The sequence below is a fragment of the Anabrus simplex genome, chromosome 1 (assembly GCF_040414725.1).
Source record: "Anabrus simplex isolate iqAnaSimp1 chromosome 1, ASM4041472v1, whole genome shotgun sequence".
In the NCBI taxonomy this organism is placed as follows: domain Eukaryota; kingdom Metazoa; phylum Arthropoda; class Insecta; order Orthoptera; family Tettigoniidae; genus Anabrus; species Anabrus simplex.
In genome coordinates this window covers 502,385,335-502,407,312 of record NC_090265.1, presented here as the reverse complement: position 1 = coordinate 502,407,312, position 21,978 = coordinate 502,385,335, and the positions used below count along the sequence as shown (strand labels likewise).

The window sequence follows — 21,978 nt, the reverse complement described above, 5'->3', positions numbered from 1 at the left end:
AGTTGGTACACGCCAGTGGCCAGGTATGAGAGCATTGTCATCCACATGAGACAATGGGATGAAATGGAACCATTGGAACATCTGACAACGTCCCTCACCAAGGAATGTTACAGGAACCTGCTGGCAGATGATGCTCGCCCCTTTGTTCGTTTCCAGTACCCTGCAAGCGATCTGTATCTGCAGCAAGTCCAGTTCCAGTCCATCGCTCCCGAATTGTGGCTGACTGATTCGATCAGCACTCTGCGGATGTGAAGATGCTTGCTGGTCCCGAGGAGCGCAGATCTCAATCCCATTCAGTACGTCTGGGATGCTGTAGAAAGGGATATGCTTGCTCTGGACCCTACTACAGCAAACTTTCGTGGATATTGGGAGGATCAGTAAGTCTGTGTCTTATGGAATCCATGCCCTGCCGCATCGCCGTCGTCATTAAGGCAAAACGGGGTGCTATAAGCTCCTAGCCAAGTATGTCTAATTCAGTTGCTCACGAGTGTACACCCTCTACATATTAATGAGCAGAAATGATCGCAAATAAAGCCAGACCTAAAGAATAGGGGAGTCATGTCTACATCTTACCCAGAGGCCCTGGATTCTAACCCTGATTCTCAACTGAGGGTTGGAACGAGTTTCACTCAGCCTCGTCGGACTAACTGAGGAGCCGTTTATGTAATATCCATAGGATCTGGTCAAAAATCCAAGCAACAGAGATGTACTGAAACACTACCAACAATTGTCTCACGAGTAGTAAACGGTATGCGCTCTTATCCAGAGGCTCTTATCCGACCTCACTTGGGCAAGTCTTGTTCTTTATCGACCCCGAAGGTACTTCGTGTGGAGTCTTTCATTTTCACATTATCACACCCTTCGTCGCCCTTGTCTTTCTATGGTCGTTACCTTCGTTTTCCTAAGTGTCGGACCCCTTTCATTTCTTTTCTCTCTGATTAGTGTTGATAGAAGTTAGTTGACGGATGAAGTTGTACGCAGTGTAACATTCAACTTTAAAACATAACGACTATTAAAAATTCCCAGTATTCGGGAGATAGTAGGTTCGAACCACACTGTCAGCAGCCCTGAAAATGGTTTTCCGTGGTTTCCCATTTTCACACCAGGCAAATGCTGGGGCTGTACCTTAATTAAGGCCACGGCCGCTTCCTTCCCACTCCTAGCCCTTCCCTGTCCCATCGTCGCCATAAGACCTATCTGTGTCGGTGCGACGTAAAGCAACTAGCCAAAAAAAAAAAAATCCCAACGAAATTGTGACATGAGACCTTTAATTCAGGCCGTCACTCTTTTCTCTAGAACGCTTCAAAGTTTTGAACCACCGATGTTCGTAGTCTAACATCTACAAATACTCATTCGGATGAAATGTTTTCATTTTATATAACTGCGACACTATTGCTATAAATTGTGCTGTTCGTGCCGTTGGGATTGGGTGTTTGAAATTACCACTGAGTCCATGTGAGGAGCCTATAGGAGCATGTCTTAAATTACATTAACAAGTCAAAAACGAGAAAAACTACTGTACAATGTCTGAATACCACTGTTCCAATGTGCCGAACTAAACGTCACTGCAGCCTATTCATACCACCAATTCCGTGAGTGAGGAATGGCTGCATGCGATTTACAGGAAGAACTTAATAAAGGTGACAAGCAATATCAAAGTCTGCTCGAAACTGACCTGTCCTATAAAAATATTGCATTGGATTGTGTTGAACACTTCACAATCTCAATAAACCTCTCTATCCCGAATCACAAAGTGACTAACACGAGTAATTTGAAAATGGAATGTCATCCATTCAGACTTCCTAAACACGAAATAATTCGCCACTTTCAAGTGTGTAAAATATACTTGTGTGGAAGCTGTATCTTATGAGCTGAAACAAGGTCTCTGAACTCATAAAGAGCTTAAGGGAAATCGCTTTCAGACAGACTAGTAGTAGTCAATGATATTGCTGTTCTTCTAATGTCTTGTTTTATGTGCGCTTCTAACTAAAAATAAAAAATTGCATGTCAGATATGCCTCAAAAACCTATTTACGCTTACGCTAAACAAAATCACTAAAAATAAGTTGCTATATTTCATTCACATTGTATCTACTCTAGCTTCTTTCCGCTTATTTTTTCGCTGTTTTCTTCAGTACTGCTTTCAAATTCGCGATCGTCATTGCGCCTATGTTATTACTCTTCTCTTTCACAGAATTAACAGAAGACGACAATTCCATTTTCTATTAATGAAAGGAAAAGTTCTGGTGTGCAAACCTCAAATTCTGAAACAATCCACATAAATAACATCCAAGACAAATGCGAAGTGGAAATCGTATACCGGTACCGTCTATTGAAATTACGCCGCCTAGCGGAGAAGTTAGGCGTAGCACATCCTTATATGGCTGAGGATGTCGTCACGCTGACTACATGATACTCCAATATCTGCAGCCCATCTGGCCAGGCGGCATTAGCATGGCGACGAGTTTGATTCTCAACAATAGAAGTTTGTAAAATAACATTCGTCAAGATTTTCAGTTTTTTTATCACGCAATCTGACTTAGGCTACGTAAAAAAAACTCGCTACCGGGCGAGTTGGCCGTGCCGTTAGGAGCGCGCAGCTGTGAGTTTGTATCCGGTAGACAGTGGGTTCGAACCCCACTGTCGGCAGACCTGAAATGGTTTTCCGTGGTTTCCCATTTTCACTCCAGGCAAATATTGGGGCTGTACCTCAATTAATTACGACCACGGCCGCTTCCTTCCCACTCCTAGGCCTTTCCTATCCTGTCGTCGCCATAAGACCTATCTGTGTCACTGCGACGTAAAAACATTCTAAAAAACTTGCTTCAGCTCTTTCCAATATTTCTGGGGTCGCTGGGGCCATTCAGGCCCATTTTGATTTTGGCTTAGGTTTCAAGGCCGGATGCCCTTCCTGACACCACGTGACTTCTAAGATATAAATCTCAACCTAGGATCGACCGGGATTTGAATCTCATTCTTTCGGGTGGAAAGCCAGCAGTTAAGCCACTGAGCTAATCACGCCCCCAGATAATCTGGCTTATCGTTGCTGCGCCTAGAGAAACCGCTATGTGATAATAAACCGCTATGTGATGATAATATTTCAGCTTAGAACTCTAACCAGAAAGGCTTTGTCATCCAAGGTTCTTTCAACGAATTGTCGTTCGAAGTAATATATGTGCTGCTGGCCAGTATTTCTCCCTTCAACATTGTTACATAACGGTATTTCGAGACGCAACGACGTTATGTAGCACGTTGGTAAAGGAGAAATAAAATATTGCTCCCCAAAGACACTAAAAACCAAGCTTATAAGAGAGTTTAATGTGTAGATTTCAGAAGGATGGTTTGAGAATGAAGAATGGAGTTACTAAAAGGAGACTATCGAACTTGGGAATCAACAATTTGGATGAACCAAGTTTGCAGTTTTATATGATTATCGACTTCGTGATCACTGCCGCGGGACCTCCAGCTTTGCGTGAAATTCGCGCCGCATGTACATGACTTTTCATTTCAAAAATCTGGCGGAATAAGAACCGTCGCTGTCTTGGTGAGACGCTACTGACGGTGCCACTCGGCTATTATGCCCCTACCATTTGGATCATACTGAAGTGTTTTGTAGGGGAGTATCCTGTGAAAACCAGGAGTGAAATTCCTATTTCATCTCAGATGAAATACCCTCGGTCAGTTCCGCAGTCCAGGCTAGCGAGCCTGCCTCTTCCTCGGAAGGTCGGGGTTCGATTCCCGGCCAGGTCAGCGATTTTTACTCGGACCTGAGGGCTCGTCCGAGGTCCGCTCGCTTTACGTGAGAACAGTATTGAGCTGCCTCACACTGAGATAGCGGCTCTGGTATCGAAAGCCAATAATAATCGCCAAGAAGTTTCTTCGCGCTGATCACGTGTACCTCGTAATCTGCAGGCCTTTGGGTTGAGCAGCAATAGTTTTTTAGTCCAAGATCCATCAGGGCTGTAGTGGCATATGTTTCGTTTTGTTTATTAGTTCCTTTTTTGTGTCCTATCCCGCTAATGTTAAAATTGTCAAGTTTATAGCCCTGTACTTCTGAAATCGCACAGCTAGCGCTTTAAAATTCTTAGGACTGCTTTGAGCGTTTGTTTTCAATTTATATGCATGAAGAACCTGAATTATAAACGAAATACCGGACTCTAGGCAGCTATACTCGTTATGGCACTGCTACCAACATAAGGAATACATGATCAATGTAAACCAAAGCCTTCTATGTTCGGTGGTTTTGGAAATACAGAGGTTTCATTTTCAAAAATGGAGTAATTTTGCCACAGTAAAAATTAAAAGGATGACGCCTCCTTGGCTTAGGCGGCAGCGAACCTGCCTTATACCGCTGGGTTCCGTGGTTCAAATTCCTGTCACTCCTTGTGAGATTTGTACTGTATAAAGCGGAGGGAACAATTTTCTCCGGGTACTCAGGTTTTCCCTGCCATCGTTCATTTCAGCAGCTCTTCAATATCATTCCATTTCATCTGTCAGACATTAATCATTGCCCCAGGGGAGTGCGACAGGCTTCAGCAGCCGGCATAGTTCCTATCCTAGTCGCTAGATGGGGCTTCATTCATTCCATTCCTGACATGGTCGAATGAATGGAAACAGGCTGTGGATTTTCATTTTGTATCATGATTATTAATGAATGAGTTTACAACAAGTAACGCACCAGTTTAAAAAGGAAATTCTTTAATTATCTTCATTTTAATATTAGTCCCGTTAAGTTGCGCAATTGTCAGTATAATGAGAAGTGGTGCAGATGGCTTGGTATAATGACTATACTGCGTCCAGTTCCCGACAATATTCCTCGGACGCTTCCCGGGTGGTGATGAGAACGATTGTCCAATCTCAGCCTTCCATTGGTTTCCCTTTAAAATGCATCGAACAGTGCTGCGCGATATTGCTGTTGCCTGAGCCAATCTTTCTTACACTTTGTGCAACAATACTGGGTTATCTCCTGCGTCTCTTTTCACAAAATGATATGCATTAGAGATAAGTTCCCATAATGGCTATACAGTGTTTCTTTAATTGCAAATAAATATTTAATTAGAATATTTTCTTCTTGTACTTCTTCTCTTCTCTGTTAAAGGTAACTCATTCAGGCCTTTTAAATCATCCGCACGTATGGTCCATATTTTCAACGACTACTGTAATTTGTTACTTTTTATTGTCCATTTTGCATGCTGACAATTGCTCGAACAGCAGGATCTCTTACTCCTTGGCAGAGCGATCAGGGCGCGCGAAACTCTAAAACTGTCATTAAGAATTTCTTTAGAGATTATTAGGCATATAAATGGAAGCTTTTCAAAGTTGTAAGAGAACATCGATTGCTTGAAGACCTGTTGATGGCTTACGATTAGAATGATGTACACATTTTTACAGTGATTTTTTTCTGCCGGTACGCAAGAACTGAGAATTTTTGACAGATAAATTATTATAAATATTCCAGCAGATGGTAATGTGTTCACGAATTGAATTTTCAGTTTTGATTCTCCCAAGTTGGTACCAAACGTATATGTTCCATAGGCTTCTTAGGTTGGTAACAGCCGGAAACAGGAAGTTGTGTTCACTTTCCAATTGTTTCTGATGCCAGATTATCAGTTGCATAATTCCCATCATCTCCACGAGTGACTTTCCGATCTACAATATGTTTAAAGTTACCCAATTTCGATGGTTGGTTTAGTGAACGTCAGACCTATTCCCCCCGATATACAGCAGCAAGCCGCACGGGGCGAGTCAAGGAGAGAGGGGCGAGAGTCTGGGCTACAATATCAGTCTACGATGCCTTGCTCTCAGAATTACGTGTAACGTTTTTTCTCACTGCTTTCAAGTCGTTGGCTGAATGGTCAGCGTACTGGCCTTCGGTTCAGAGGGCCCCGGGTTCGATTCCCGGCCGGGTCGGGGATTTTAACCTTCGTTGGTTAATTCCAATGGCTCGGGGGCTGGGTGTTTGTGCTGTCCCCAACATCCCTGCAATTCACACACCACACACAACACTATCCATCACCACAATAACACGCAGTTACCTACACATGGCAGATGCCGCCCACCCTCATCGGAGGGTCTGCCTTACAAGGGCTGCATTCGGCTAGAAATAGCCACACGAAATTATTATTATTATTGTTATTATTATTAATGGAACAATGTGTCAGATGCTTACATTATAACGTGCTTTAGACTTCCATCATTCTCAAATGAGGTTTAGGCTTCACTGATAACCTTTGGTAGCCCTCAGTATACGCCACTGGTTATGGCGGTTGGGCATAAAGCTACTCTCTTCCTGTTATAATTATTTTTACGAGAGTTTATAATCCTGATGTAAACATGGTATATCTATGCCTCCGCCAAAGAAAGAGTTGTGATTTGCTGAGCGTGTAGTACCGACCTCCACCCCGTCAATGTCTCGTATTCGTATACGATAACAGTGCGAAGATCTGAACTTCTGAATAAACGACTAAACCTGGATTCTGCTCACTTAGTTTATTGAACACATTCACAATGCACAGCCTATGGTCACTTCTGAGAGGCTGTCCTCTTTTGCGCTTCACTACATCCGAATATCCGATAGCCCTACCTCTTGCTCCATTTCTCTCACTATGAATACTAACTCACTGCAGTGTTGCCAACTCCTAAGTCCAAATTCCCCCAGATCACTTCCAAAATCTCTCTAAATGAGACAAAAAAAAACCCAAATCATAATTATTATTTCCGTCACCATCATATTGATTAAACACAATATTTTAAAAAATCTACAGAAATACTATGGTACACAAAAGGATGATTGGAAACATACAAGAAAATTATTAGAAATCGTGCATGCTACTGTTGAAGAGAAAACTACTCACAAGTTTGTCTTTCTTGTATTCCTGCTGAGTGATCCTCAAAATTTGCTCAGATCCTTTAGCACCTCCTCTTTTTCACTCATTTCAACGTTTTTGTAATGATACATGGACTCACTGAACTTTTTAATCACTCGAGGGGATGGTTGAAAACGAGTACAACACATTTTTTCCTTATTAAATAATAACTAGATTCAAGTAGAGAATTTATTAGTTCTAACGATATCCTGTTCCTTAATTTGTTTGTTATAATAGAAAATACTGAAAATGCGCGCTCCATTGTGGCATTTGATACTGGTAACGTTAGCAGCCTAATTGTAAAGTTACCAATATTAGAGAAACGATCATTTCCAGCTGCATCTTTATCCTGAAGAACCTCATCCCACACAGGCGTAGTACTTGATGTGTTGTGCCATTGCTTATCTTGGGAGATTGTTCCACTCTGAGACAATGTCATCTATATTCCCAGCCACTTTAGGACCACTGAAAGTGGAGACTAGTTGAAGTGTTTCATGTTTCTTCTGTGATGTTGCTGTGGAAGGATGTAGCACTGCCATCGTCTGTAAAATTGCTATATTTTCTGGTAATCTTTTCTGTAGTTACTTGCACAAGTCAATTAAGAACTTCTTGCATCTTTCATGAACGTCGTTGCGTTCATCAGGTTTCGGAATTTGCACCGAACATTCAAAATCATATCTTAAATACATACCTGAAGTATGCATCACGTACTTCTCAAAGTCAAAGTATGGGAGATCTACTGTACATCCTTCTGCTTTTCCAGCTGAGTGGGTACAACAATTTTTTCAGTACTGATTTAAAGAGTAGAAAGACATCCTTCAGTGCTTTCTCTGCGTCAACTCGCTCACTTTGAAATATCATATTAATCCTGCATATAGCTTTTAACTCAGTTTTGACGAACACCGAAGGGCTTTATAGGCTACGTAGAGCAGTCCATTATATTATAAAGTTGTTCAGACATGAAATATTTGTCCTCAATTCTTGCTAAGGAAAATAGCAATTTCAGATCTTGCCATTGTTCCAGAGTTGTTTCAATGGTAGCATATCTCGCGAGCCACCGAGTGCCACAAAGCCCTTGAATCCTTTTGAGGTTGCGATTGTTATTCATTGTTTTAAACAGTTGTTTGTAATGGCCTAGTCTCTTAGGACTTTAGGAAAACCACTTGCGGGTCTCCCTGATTAGAAACTCCAACTGACAAGGAAAAGTTTTAGTAGCTTTCTCGGCACAAACATGAAGAGAATGACATACTTCATGACGATAAGGTCAGGGACAGTGCATTTCAGAAGAGCTGTTACAGAATTATCGATCTCTACCATTACACTTGCACCATTCACCCCAATGCCTACTAAGTTTTCAAGTGTAATGCCATCACTTTCAAGCTATCCTTTCAGTGAATAGTAAATGGTTTCTGCATCACAAGTACCGGTAGTCAGTTACAAAATACAATAAAATGTAGAAACAATGTCTTTTCAACAACAGAAATGTACCGTAACATAAAGCTAAGCAGCTTTTGAGTTGTAAGATCGGCACTTTCATCAATAATAATAGAGTAAGGGGAATTTTCAATTTCGAGAACCAAATTTTCTTGCAGAGAATGGCATATAACGTTCTTAATAAGCATGGTATATTTTGTTCTATGGATCTTTACACTTTGTAAAGTAGTAGAACTAGAACACTCTTACAGAGAAATAAGTTACCCCAGATGATCAACAATCTTAATGGAAGAACGTTGAGCTACATAACCAGCAATTTTAAGTTCCTGCTAATTTCTACAGGTTTGATCTCTTGGCACGATTTTGTAACCCTCTCCATCTGAACTTCATCGCAATGCTTTTTCGTTTTTGCATGATCTAACAAATCCTTTTTATGAGCTGTGAGTGTAGCGTGGAAATATCTGCAGAATGCTTTGGCCAGATGCGTCGGGTGTTAACCATTCTGAAAAGTGATGAAGAGATTTGTTACTCACTAACCATCAAAGATGAAAAAGAACATATTTATAACCTAACCATAACAGCAAAACTGATCCACTGTGTCCGTGTACTGATGAGCGATTTACAAACATCTCAAGACAGCTGTTTATAATGACAATTTCTTAGGACTGTAGGAAAATCAGTTGTGGGTTACCAATGACACCTCATGTCTAGCTAGCAATATTGTACCGTATTTTTAAATGTACACTTTTCTGTTTGAGATGATGACAAAATAAATATCTCATGAGAGCATTTTGTAATGTGGTATTTAACATCTTTTAAGTACGGTATACTCAAATTGATTAAATTTCATATATAACTTACCTTACAATACGGGAAATGTTTCCCACGTCTTTGTATACTTCTGTACGTATTTCTTCTTCTATTTGGATGCCATTATATATTACACCGGTACACATTCACAAAAAAGAATACATCACTCCACAGAATTATTAACACATCAAGCAAATAACATTACAACTGCATGAAGAGCACAGTCACAGTGAAAACTGCTTCGAGTTACGCTATCAGACTGTTACATTCACGTACTGCGGGGATTTTCCTCCTACATGACATTTTTTCGACAAAACAGACCAATGAACTATGTGCGAGACCCTAAGTCTCTGATTCCCCTCAACCTGTACCAATAGGAATAAATGCTGCTGCGGTTATCGAGGAGAAGGAGATACAGAGAGAAAGTGAGAGATATGCATATTTGTAATGTTTTGATGTGCCGTATCGGTAGTTTGTAGTTCTTATTAATTGAAAAAAATCAGTAGATTTCATATAAATACACCTATCCGCTGGTAGTCAACAGAAATGTAAAGAATGAGGCGGCTGTTTGGTTCATAAAAGAGACAAGAAGAGGGAATCCCGAGGCACGTGAAGGGATCGTACGTTAAGAGCTGCTAGAAGAGAAAATAATGACGTTGCGTGATTAACTGCAGTGTCTGAGACAGGCTGGCCAACAGTGAAAAATTAAACCTCAAGATAAATTTGACACACTAGCGGACCCAAGCATACTACAGCAATGAAATAAATAAATAAATAAATAAATACAGAAATAAATAAAAAATAAATATGTTATTCCCACAGCCCCTCAAAATTCCTCAAAAAATAATTTTCCCCCTAAAATTCCCCCCCGACTCTTTTATCCCCCCAACTTGCCCTCTAGGACGATTAAATCCCCCTAAATTTAGAGGGAAAACCCCCAAGTTGGCAACACTGATCACTGACTGCTGGAAGATGCAACACCTTATCTCCACACTGTACAGCTTGGGACTTTCCCTCACTACGAGAAGACTTCCTGTATTACACCACGCCTTGTGCCTTCATTTCTCGTTATTCAATCACTATTTTATAAAAAGGCATGTATATTATTGATTACGTACTCTTCCGAACTCTCTAAATGTAATAGAATAAAATTAATGCGACGTAGGCCTACTACTTTTCTTCGAGCTCGCATACAGTCGAGTGAGTGCAAAGTTGCTTCTCCAATGAAGTATGTCTATGTCCACGTGCAAAGGCAAGGTGCTCCGCCTATTTGTTTACATCAGGATTAATCTCTTGTGAAAAGAGATGATGATTGTTATTAAAAAAAAAGGGTCCAAAATCCAGGTCACCGGCCCCTCATAAAAATACTAATCACTGGTAAAGCAGAACCATGGTGTTCCTCCTATAGTGGCACTAATCACAGGTAACGTAGACACATGGTGTTCCTCGCATGGTGGTACAAATTACAGGTAATGCAGACCAATGGTATGTCACATATAATGGTACCACCCACAGGCAACACAGCCCCATGATGTTTCGCACATAATGTTACTACTCTCAGGCAACGCAGACGCATGGTGTTCCTTACATAGTGGTACTAATCAGAGGCAACGTAGACCCGTGGTGTTCTTCATATAGTGTTACTACTCATAGGTAACGCACACCCATACGGAACACAGGGGAACCGACACATTCCAGCGCAGCGTACGGCACCTTTTCTCGCACGGACATTAGTCCGTGTTGCCGAGTGCCCCTCCCTCCTCCCCCACCGCGGTGGGATACACACGATGGCACTAACCACAGGTAACGCCCAGACCCGTGGTGTTCCTCACATAAGGGTACTACTCATAGGTAACGTAGATCCATGGTGTTCCTGACGTAATGGTACTGATCACAAGTAGTTTCAAGGTTCTGATTTCATCATCCCTTGCTCGCCCCTTTTAGTCGCCTCTTACAACAGGCAGGGGATACCGTGGGTGTATTCTTCGTCTCCGTCCCCTACCCACAGGGGGTCGAGTATGTTTGCGTTCGGTTCTTTATGTCTGTGCGACGGGGTGAAGCTGGTTCTTACACATTCGAATATAGAATACTAAACTGATCGTCAGGACAAGGTGGCCATACCATTTTGACATCTTGGCTACACTTTCTGGCAAGAAACTTAATAAACGGTTCTTCTCAGAATTAACAGACTAGGATTTGTAGGATCCTTTTGTTATGTTATAACAAATTAAATAAATAAATAAATAAATAAATAAATAAATAAATAAATAAATAAATGTTTTTGAATTCTTCAGGAAGAGGAAGACAAGAGCTGAAATGGCTTCGATAAGTGAGGTTGGACTTGAAGGGAAGGGTTCCGAAATATTATATCATGGTCAGAAATCGATTTAGACAACTCGTCAAAAAGTTCCGTGGTTTCCAGGAGATTGGGCAAACAGTAGTGAGAAAAGGGAGATCATATACAGAATAACATAAGAAGGAAGTAGAAGAAAGGATGACAAGATACTGCAGAGAGTGAAGGCAGAGAAGGCTAAACATGCCGCAAAGGTTGTCAAACGTGGTCCATAGCCAGCCGAAACGAAGAAAAAAAATGTCTGTGTGAAATGTGTCTCTTATTGTGTCCCTCGTTTGCCGTAGAATCATACCACCACCATCACCACCACCACCTTAGTCACACGGCACGGTAATTTTTAATTTGTCATTGTGAGTAAGAAAATAGCAGTAGTGTATACTGAGGGCTACCAAGGCTATCAGTGAAGCCCAAACCTCAATTGAGAATGATCGAAGTCTCAAGCACACATTATAATGTAAGCATCTGACACATTGTTCCATTTACAAAACTTGAAAGAAATGAGAAAAAACGTCGCACGAATTTCTGAGAGCAAGGCATCGGAGACTGATATTGCAACCCAGACTCTCCTCCCTCTCCCCTCGACTCACCTCGCGCGGCTTGCTGCTGTACATCGGAAAGCAGCGGGGACCGGAGGGGATAGGTGTGCTAGGCTTCGGTCCGTCAGATCGCCACTGCTAACTATCAACCATGCGTTACTCATCGTATATACTTCCTCACCTCATACTTTTGACTTAATGATATAGTTAACAGAGTGCTAGTATTTCACTCCCGTTTACTTCTACATCCTTGTACGAAGACACTGCAGGGCTGCTGTTATAGGAGCAATATAGTTTTCTTTTTAATGGTAGATCTGCTAAAATGAAACGCAGTCTTTCAAGTTTAGTGTTATCTTTTGTTGGTTGGAATCGAACCCGTGATCATGGGTCGGACACCACCACTGATCTCCCGAGGAAGCTAATTAACCAGTGAACGATGGATACGGCCACTGTAAAATTCAACATTTTAATTTAATAATAATAATAATAATAATAATAATAATAATAATAATAATAATACGAAGAATGGTGCATGGCGCCGGCCCCGCGGTGTAGGGATAGCGTGCCTGCTTCTTACCCGCAGGACACGGGTTCGATTCCCGGACAGGTCAGGGACTTTTTCCTGCATCTGAGGGCTGGTTCGAGGTCCACTCAGCCTACGTGATTACAATTGAGGAGCTATCTGACGATGAAATGGCGGTCTCGGTCTAGAAAGCCAAGAATAACGGCCGAGAGAATCCGTCGTGCTGACCACACGACACCTCATAATTTGCAGGCCTTCGGGCTGAGGAGCGGTCACTTGGTATGCCAAGGCTCTTCGGAGCTGTTGCGCCATGGGGTTTGGTATTGGTGCATGACATCTGTATAGCCTTGGTGGTGATCTGATCATGAAATGAATGGCGAAGACGTCATAAACACCCAGTCACCAAGCCAGGGGAATTAAGAGTACTATGAGGAGGTTGATTCTGAGAATTGAACCGTGGCCATCGGACCAAAGGCAAGCATTCTATCCATTTAACCACAAAGCAGGACTTCGATTTGCTAAACCTTAGGTTACCATCTCCGCTGATCAGGGGTTGAGCATTGGCCAGGACAGAAGCTTGTGAAGCAGCCTTGACAACACAGCAGGCTTCTCCGTTGGCTATTGGCTGCAGCTCAAAATGCTGAAGGCTTCACGTTCACCAAACCCCATAGAAAAGGGATAACCGAAGTCTAGTGGTAGCCCACGTCTTGATCCCAGCATACGCCACTGGAAAATAGTATTATTTCATTTATTATACACTAGTCATCATTATTATGTAAGAATGAAATGACGCCTGTCTGTCTTTGCAAACATCATATATGAACCGCTGGGCGGAATTTCATGAAATTTTGCACGAACATTCTCAGAGGAATCTATCACATACATTACTATGTTTTGGTTTACAATATAGAACGTAAAGTATAATATTTGCGAAATTATTTGCAAAAAACACCGTTATAGCTTACTTCCAGACCAGATGGGCCTACCATGGTTATCCCCCTGTGGGTGGGGGCGGTAGAATAACACCCACGGTATCCCCTGCCTGTCGTAAGAGGCGACTAAGAGGGGCCCCAGGGGCTCTGAACTTTGGAGCGTGGGTTGGCGACCACGGGGCCCTTAGCTGAGTCCTGGCATTGCTTCCACTTACTAGTGTCAGGCTCCTCACTTTCATCTATCCTATTCGACCTCCCTTGGTCAACTCTTGTTCTTTTCCGACCCCGACGCTATTAGGTTTGCGAGGGCTAGGGAGTCTTTCATTTTCATGCCCTTCGTGGCCCTTGTCTTCCTTTGGCCGATATCTTCATTTTTCGAAGTGTCGGACCCCTTCCATTTCTTCCTTCTGATTAGTGTTATATAGAGGATGGTTGCCTAGTTGTACTTCCTCTTAAAACAATAATCACCACCACCACCACCTACCATGGTTACGTGAGCATAGTAATGGCGTAAGTTTATTTATATGAAGGCGATAGCTGACATATTACTGAGGTGATTCCTCCCATTCCCATTTGAAAAGAGTTGAACCACATCTGCCATGAGCAGTCCTCACTCCAATGTCCTCCAATGCCATCTGGGCAGATGGAATCCAGCCGACCACTCACAAAGGTGGTGGTGATGTAGCAGAAATTGCTGTTGCCACTGTTGTTTCCAGGTATCTGATATGTTGAAAGGGCCCTCCTTTACGTTAAGGGTAGTTCACCAAGAAATGTTGACAGCACACTCTGATGTCTGTACGACTAGGAAGGTGAAGAGTGTTTTCTGTTTTATTGCAGACGTACATGCAAGCACAGAAATGGTGTCCCGAGGTAAACAATCAACACTGCCCCACTCCAGTACAGAAAAGGAGGAGAGGGAGTGACGGGGGTAGTGTCGAAGGCCACTCCAGTACCGAAAAGGTGGGGAAGGGAGTGAACGGGTAGTGCTGAAGGCACAGTGTGTGTATTGCTATACATCCACCACTGTGCCCGTTTCAATCACAGCAGTCTTGTAGCGGGCTGTCTACCTGCAGCAATGCGTTAAGCGTGGAGGTGGGGGTATACCACGCTTTGTTTATACCGGGACACCATTTCTGTGCTCGCGTGTACAACAGCGATTACTCAGCGCAGGCAGCCGAGGATTGTTTGTAGGGCGAATGCATCCTGCTTGGTTCAGCAGGATGTCTATCAATTTGGCGTGAGCGCTGTTAAATCAAGCTGAACATCACTTTAATTTTACTGACATGTGAGAGATAGCCGAAATGCTGATAGTCTGTTGTTTGGCGAGCGTGGTGAAAATACTAAAAAATATTCGCAGTAATGTAACTAGTGCTCAAGAATTTATCTAGATATAATCTGCAGCTAGTGTTATATTTAGACTAGTTAGCGAATAACTACAAAATTAAGTATTGATAATAAAAGTCAAATATAGAACAAACTAAACGCATATATCTTCGTAACTTATACAGAGAAGAAAATTTTCAGCACGGAAATGTACTGTTATTTTTGCACTTTAATTCTTTGGGCCCCAGTCTTCTAGTAAGTCGGCTGTCGGCTTCATCCGAATAACACAGTCACGTTGCATCCTGTGATCAAATGTATTATTGATATTGTTATACCGGATTGGTCACTGAAGCCATAAGCTAAATAGTCGTTTGTGAATTCTTTCTCCTGACTGACATTAGACTTCTAATAGAGCAACATCAGGAGCGCTTAAAGCTCCAAAGGTACTCAAAACTACAGGAGAAAAGAAATTAAAATTCACAACTTCTATTCTAAGTTTATAGATTTAAAACGCAATTGAAATTTAAAATTCGAACTGTAGTACTTTAGACTTTAGAAAAATTAGAAAATAATTATACAAAATACCTAGGATTTCACAGAACCTCAATTTAAAACTTTTCACAAAAGTATCACAAAAACGTTATAGATTGTGGCTTATCGTTTTGTGTACCCACATAGCAAACACGCGGTTGCCGAACTATCGAACGGAACTATCAGCATCGGCTTGTTTTTAGATCGACTTGGCTGTACAGGACCGTTGATACGAGAAGCAGCGCACTCGGTCATGAAAACGAAGCGATAAGGCTGAGGAACTCTTCACGCTGATCACGTAAATCTCTAATTTCTATAGGTTATATTCCTGGTCAATAGTCGTCTTGGCAGACTAATGCCTGTAATAGGCTTCTTGTGCAACGGTTTTAGTTATTTTGCTATTATGAAGCTATTTATCGTTTGAAGTAATGGCAAATATTCTTTCCCTCCAATTTAAGGATAGTGTTCTTTTTCACCAAGTGAGTTGGCATACGTCTAGGGTCACACAGCTTTGAGCTTGAATTCGGGAGATGGTGACTTCGAACCCCACGGTCGGCAGCCCTGAAATTGGTTTTCCGTTTTTTTCATTTTCAGACAAATGCTGGGCTGTACTCCAATTAAGGCCACGGCCGCTTCCTTCCCACTCCTATCCCATTTCCCACTGAGGGTGGGGTGGTAAAAAAACACTCACGGTATCCCCTACCTGTCGTAAAAGGTGACAAAGAGGCCCCAGGGGCTCTCAACTTGGGAGCGTGGTTTGGCGACCATTGGGTCCTGAGCTGAGTCCGCGCACTTCCTTCTGCCAGGACCCTCACTTTCAACTATCCTATCTGACCTGCCTTGGTCAACTCTTGTTCTTTTCTGACCTCGACGGTTTTATGCATCGGGCCTAGGGAATCTTTCATTTTCGCACCCTTCGTGGTTCTTGTTTTTCTTTGACCGTTACCTTCATTTCTCGAAGTATCATATCCTTTTCATACTTTCTGCCTGATTTGTGTTATATAGAGGATGGTTGCCTATTTGTACTTCCTTTTAAAATAATAATCACCACCACCACCACTCCTATCCCATCGTCGCCATAATACCTATCTGTGACGATGCGACGTTAAGCATTTTTTTTAAATACTCCTTTTCTATTCAGCTTTAGTTATCCCTCTCTAAATCGACGTTCCGCACCCCTACCTTCTTCTCCCTCAGGAGGATTCTGCGCTGAAAGTTCAATCAAGAACCCAAGTACCGAGGGCGTTATTTCCTTTGTAGAATTTAACTGAAGTTGATTTTACCATATGAGCCGTTTTAAAAGCCTGTCTCTTAAGAGTTCTCGTATTCACCGCCAGGAACGTTGTCCAAAATGCTGAGTACGACTGCGTGAACCGAAAAAGAAAATGACAATGAGGTAACCCTACTGCAAGGAAATAATAATAATATCTGTGGTGGCATTTACATTGAATGTCTGGGGAGCTAGAGTTGAGATATGAACTCTAAATCTTTAAACCATTGAGCAGTAGCCCAATATTGCGGCACGCCCCTGATTAATTGTATTTTTCGTATCGTACGACTGTTTAAACTGAATCTTTCAGTCTTGGATGAAAACGAGCAAACAAATATCTGCAGTACAATCAGTCATCACCTGACCCCAATCTGTCTAATTTTGGAAGAGGAAGAGGAAGAGCGCTTACGTCATGTGGCGGTCAACATTGGAAGAGTCAGTTTAGAGAAAATAGTAGTTTGACATTTTGAAAGCTGATATCTGTCCATAAATATTACAGGACTTGAATGGTCAAAGAAAAAAAGAACAGAGGGGCAACCACTAACTCTTAAAGTGGACTGAAATAAGCAGAACCTATTTATCCATTGGGTGTAAATTCAATGAAATGACAGGAAACTAAAACTATTCAGTAATGATTTATTGATGCTAATGAACTGTAGGACGCCTTGCTTCCATCACTTACCTTGACGTCGCCGAACATACTGACGAGGTCATGGGACTCGCTGCCGAGAGCCAGATGGTAAAGAATGTCCTGATCCATGAGCTGAATGTTGGGGTTGCGAAGGCGTATCGTGCCGTCTGGGTATCTGCAACAGAAAAAAAAAAGAACAGGTTGTAGTACGAATGAGTTTTGGGCATGGAGGAAAATATCAGCGGTTTTGGAGCCTGCGTTCATATTTGGGGTAAGCAATATGCCTGAATGAGGATGTGATCCGAAGACGTTGTTCATCTAAACACTCACACAGGGTCATGCAATTATCTGATGACCGGGCGTCTGCGGGAACTACATCGGTCTATAAGTCTTCGCTCACGGCCACCCGCGCTACACAAGTCAGCGGTAGCAATGCTGGAGCTAACGCACACGAAACGACATGTATTCAAAGTCCTATTAAGAATCGTGTCTCTATAAAGTTTGACTGTAAAGATGGATGGGAGATTTGGTGAAATAAGCATCACGTAGACTCGAGCACCCTGCATGCATCCGAAGAAGATTCTACAACTGCTAGAAAAGCTTTTAATTTTACGTAAACGTTCATTTCGTTGTCTTAGTTACGGGATGAGCAGATTTACGTGAAATCCAAACCAAAGAATGTGATTTTTCCTTTTACTTAAAAAATCCTCATGCTTTAGCTGGAATTGAAACCGGAGCGACCTTGATAAAAAGCTAGTAACGATATCACTCGGCTGTTACGTCCTGTAATAAGGTTTTACTCTGTAGAATGTCTAAACTGACCCACAGGCAGACTAAATAGCGTTAATTCAAATTGCTTGCACACCTGAACTGAGAAAATAGTCCAGTTCCTTGGCTAAATAGCTCCGAGCCATTCGGTTCAGAGGATCCCAGGCTCGATTCCAACCGGGTCATAGGTTTTAAATGCGCCTAGTTAATTCCTCGAACTGTCGGGAAGTTCGTGATTGCATTTGTCCTGACGAATTATTCTTCATATAGACTGCACATTACCAACCACTACAAAAACAAGCAATAGCAAATATATCCCTCCCAACAAAGTTGGTGTCAGGAAGGGCATTCGGCCGTAAAACAGAGTCAAATTCACACTTGTGACTCATTTCGCATCCGTGACCCCGCCAGGGTGTGGGAAAAGCAGTAGAAGAAGAAGATAGCTGAGGCCATACATTATCATTAGATATTTTATAATATTCGACATTGTTAAGAATTGCATCGAACCGAATATATCCATCGTATGTTGATGTTAAAAAGCGAGGCAATATGTAAACACTACACAATGTCCAAACTTCTGGCATTAACGAATTACGCTCCAAAGGTGGAACCTTGCATGAAGTACGTCGACTATAGGTTCATCTTTATTACAATCGGCTTTGTGCTTTCAGCACAAGGCAAGGTACAGATAGTGCAATACAAGAGGTTATGCCTAGTTCACATGATGCCAGTTGATGAGACAATTGTCAGAAGACAGTTGACTGGTTTACAATTATTGGCTACTTGTGAACACTTCGGTCCAGACCCAGGCAATCGACTGTCTCCAGGAGTAGACTTAGAACAACCTATCGGGTCCAGCTGCAACCTCCACCACACGGAGCTTAGTACTTTGTATTGTCGGGACAGTTGGCGCCGTGTGAATGTGACAGGCCAGTAGCTGTATATTTATTTTGTGCCAGTTCGCTTGTGTCAACCGAGAGGTCTTGATAATTTAAATACTTTTTAAGTTGTTCGCGTAATTATGGTTCCAAAGTAAGGTGACGATACTAACGTAAAATTCGTTGAACTCTGTAGGGAACGATGATGTTTCTTGGACCATCACGAAGACCTGTACAGTGACAAAAATGCTCGTCAGACAGCACTTTCTGGGGGGATTACCGATAAAATTAACATTCAAGGATTCGGTGTGATTGAGATCAAACATTGCACGACTCAGCAATGAATTCCCGGCACATATTATATATATATAAATAGACGTGTGTGTTCGTATATTTCATCTTGCAGCCAAAACTATCCACCACAGACAACTGGTGTTTGTTTGCAGTAGTAAGCTCGATTCCCCAACCATGCCCTACAGCTATTGCGTGTCTGTAGCTGTGGTGTTGTCGGAGATGTGGGGGTTAAAAATGGCCAACTATATAAAAATAGACACGTCTGTCCTTATATTTCATCTTGCAGCCACAAATTCCCACCGCAGACCACTGGTGTTTGTGTGCGGTAGTAGCCTGGAGTCTCCCATCGTGCACTGCAGTGGTTCTGTGTCGGTAGCTGTGGTGGTGTGGAAAATATGGGGGTTGAAATTAGCCGACTACACATAAAAATAGACGTGTGTGTTCGCATATGTCACCTTGCAGCCACAATTATCCATCGCAGACCACTGGTGTTTGTTTATGGTAGTAGCCTCGAGTCTCACATCGTACGCTACGGTGATTGCGTGTCAGTATCTGTGGTGGTGTGGGAGATGCGGTGGTTGAAAATGGCCGACTATATATACAAATAGACGCGTGTGTCCAAATATTTCACCTTGGAGCCACAAATGCCCACCGCAGACCACTGGTGTGAGTGGTAGTAGCCTCCAGACTCCCGTTGTGCATTGTAGTGGTTGTGCGTACGAGGTTGTGGTGGTATGGGAGATATGGGGGTTGAAATTGGCAGACTATATAAAAATAGACTTGTGTGTTCGTATATTTTACCTTGCAACCACAACTATTCACTGCAGACAACTGGTTTTTGTGTGTGGTAGTAGTCTCAAGTCTACATTCGTGCACTATAGTGGTTGCGCGTCGGTAGCTGTGGTGGTGTGGGAGGTGTGGAGATTTAAATTGACCGACTATATATAAAAGTAGGGATTCGTTTATTTCACCTTGCAGCCACAAACACCAAGCGTAGACCACTGATGCTTCTGTGTTGTAGTAACCTCGAGTCTTCCGTCATGCACTATGGTGGTTGCGTGTTTGTAGCTGTGGTAGCGTGGGAAATGTGGGGACTGAAAGTGGACGACTATTACATACAAATAGACGTGTGTGTGTGTGTGTGTCCGTATAGTTTGTCTTGCAGCCACTGCAGACCGCTGGTGTCTGTGTGTGTGGTATCAGCCTCCATTCTCCCATCGTACACTATAGTGTTGTGTCTGTAGCTTTTCTGGCGTGGGAGATGTGGAGCTTGAGAGTGGCTGACTTCATCATTGAATGTATTTAAATGAGTGAGAATATGCTGTAAAGATCGAAGTGAGGATGTATTCGAGAAGGCTGTGATGTGTACAGTACTCCTTGATTCGTCTCGCAGGAATATAATCTCAGAACTATAACAGTTTGCTGCTTGAGTACATCTGTGGGTATTTTCTGTAATTCTTCAATATAAAGAAGATACTTATCAAAACAGCTCCTTAACAATATCATTGAGGCAGTAATCCTTATCGGCAAAGGAAAATTGGTTTTCATACCAAGAATTCCATTTACAGTATCTCAAATGATTTGTCATTTTGTTTCAAATAATTACAATTTCCAGTGAAATTAGCTGATAGTATGACTATCATTCAGGCTCAGAGTCAATCGTTCCACAATTGCGGAGTTAATTTGAAAAATTCCTGTTCCTAACATGGTCAGCTCTACGTTGCTTTCTCCCGTGTCGGAAAAGCAGAAAATCTGTTTGTGCATACGCCAGACAACAAGACATCAAGCGTAGTGTATAAGAATGTATTTTTATGAAATGACTTAGAATGTAAGATATTTTATGTACACCGAAAAAACGAAGAAACGGAAAGAGAATGGTCTTTTAATAGTCTTCTGTATTATAATTAGAGTTCGGACTTTCATGCATTAATAGGTTAGAATGCAAAGTTACTGAAGCGAGCAGCAAGTATAGTCTACCTTCACGACGATTATGGTATGTGGACTGCATAAACATTAGGGGTACAGCCCATCAACACCCCTATAATTTATGTTACCCTTGCTACATTATGAAAGAGCGGGTGGCCGACACTTGCTACTAACCAAATTAGTTTGCAATCTAACCTGTTACTGCATAAAAATCCGGGCTTTAATTATAATTATAGAGAAAACCTTACGGATGTACAATAAAACCAATCGAAGCGGGTTGTATTAAGCTAGTTACAAAATAAATTTAATTTCTCATGGGACAATACAGACGTCCTGCACTCAGCCATTTCTCGTTATCTACTGCCATGGCAATAGTGTGAACGGGTTCTCGTTCAACTGGATGGCCAACGACTGTCCTGCAATAATTAGAGGACAACTATCGCCAACATGTCTCATCAACTGCCATCGTGTAATTAATATCGGTAGGAGTGTGCTAGCAACGTTATTCCATAGAGGAAATTATGAGCATCCGACCTGTATATCACGACTACGGTGAATTCCTGTGATACACAGCAAGGAAAACCGCGTCCTAGGAAGAACGATATCCGTTTAATGGGGAGTCCAATCAGGTACATCAGACTTACATTCTGAGAAAGTATGAAGACTGTCTCCGTCAAACACTTCTTAGTATTCCCGAGACACTGAATTAAATAAAAAGGGAACTTCTCCTCCTCATAATACTATCAGATTTGTCAACTTTTAGAGAGATCTTGTCCCAGTCTGCCGATCGAAATATAAGAGGATAAATAATTTAAAATGGCTTCTTTTTAAATATATAGGGCATGTAGAGTCTTGGGACAACTTCCTCAGCCGCATTTGCTCAGCTTTCTGGATTTCATATAAG

The 21,978-nt window shown here is 42.0% G+C and overlaps 1 protein-coding gene across 3 annotated transcripts in view; it reads right to left on the bottom strand.

Moving 5' to 3' along the window:
• The window catches only part of LOC136857024 (uridine phosphorylase 1), a 331,210-nt gene that overhangs the window by 81,090 nt on the left and 228,142 nt on the right, over positions 1 to 21,978 (bottom strand). For all 3 annotated transcript variants that reach the window (XM_067135371.2, XM_068225042.1, XM_068225043.1), the window contains one exon: positions 17,260 to 17,383. In XM_067135371.2, coding sequence (XP_066991472.2) covers positions 17,260 to 17,383 — 124 coding nt within the window. The remainder of the gene's footprint in view (positions 1 to 17,259; positions 17,384 to 21,978) is intronic.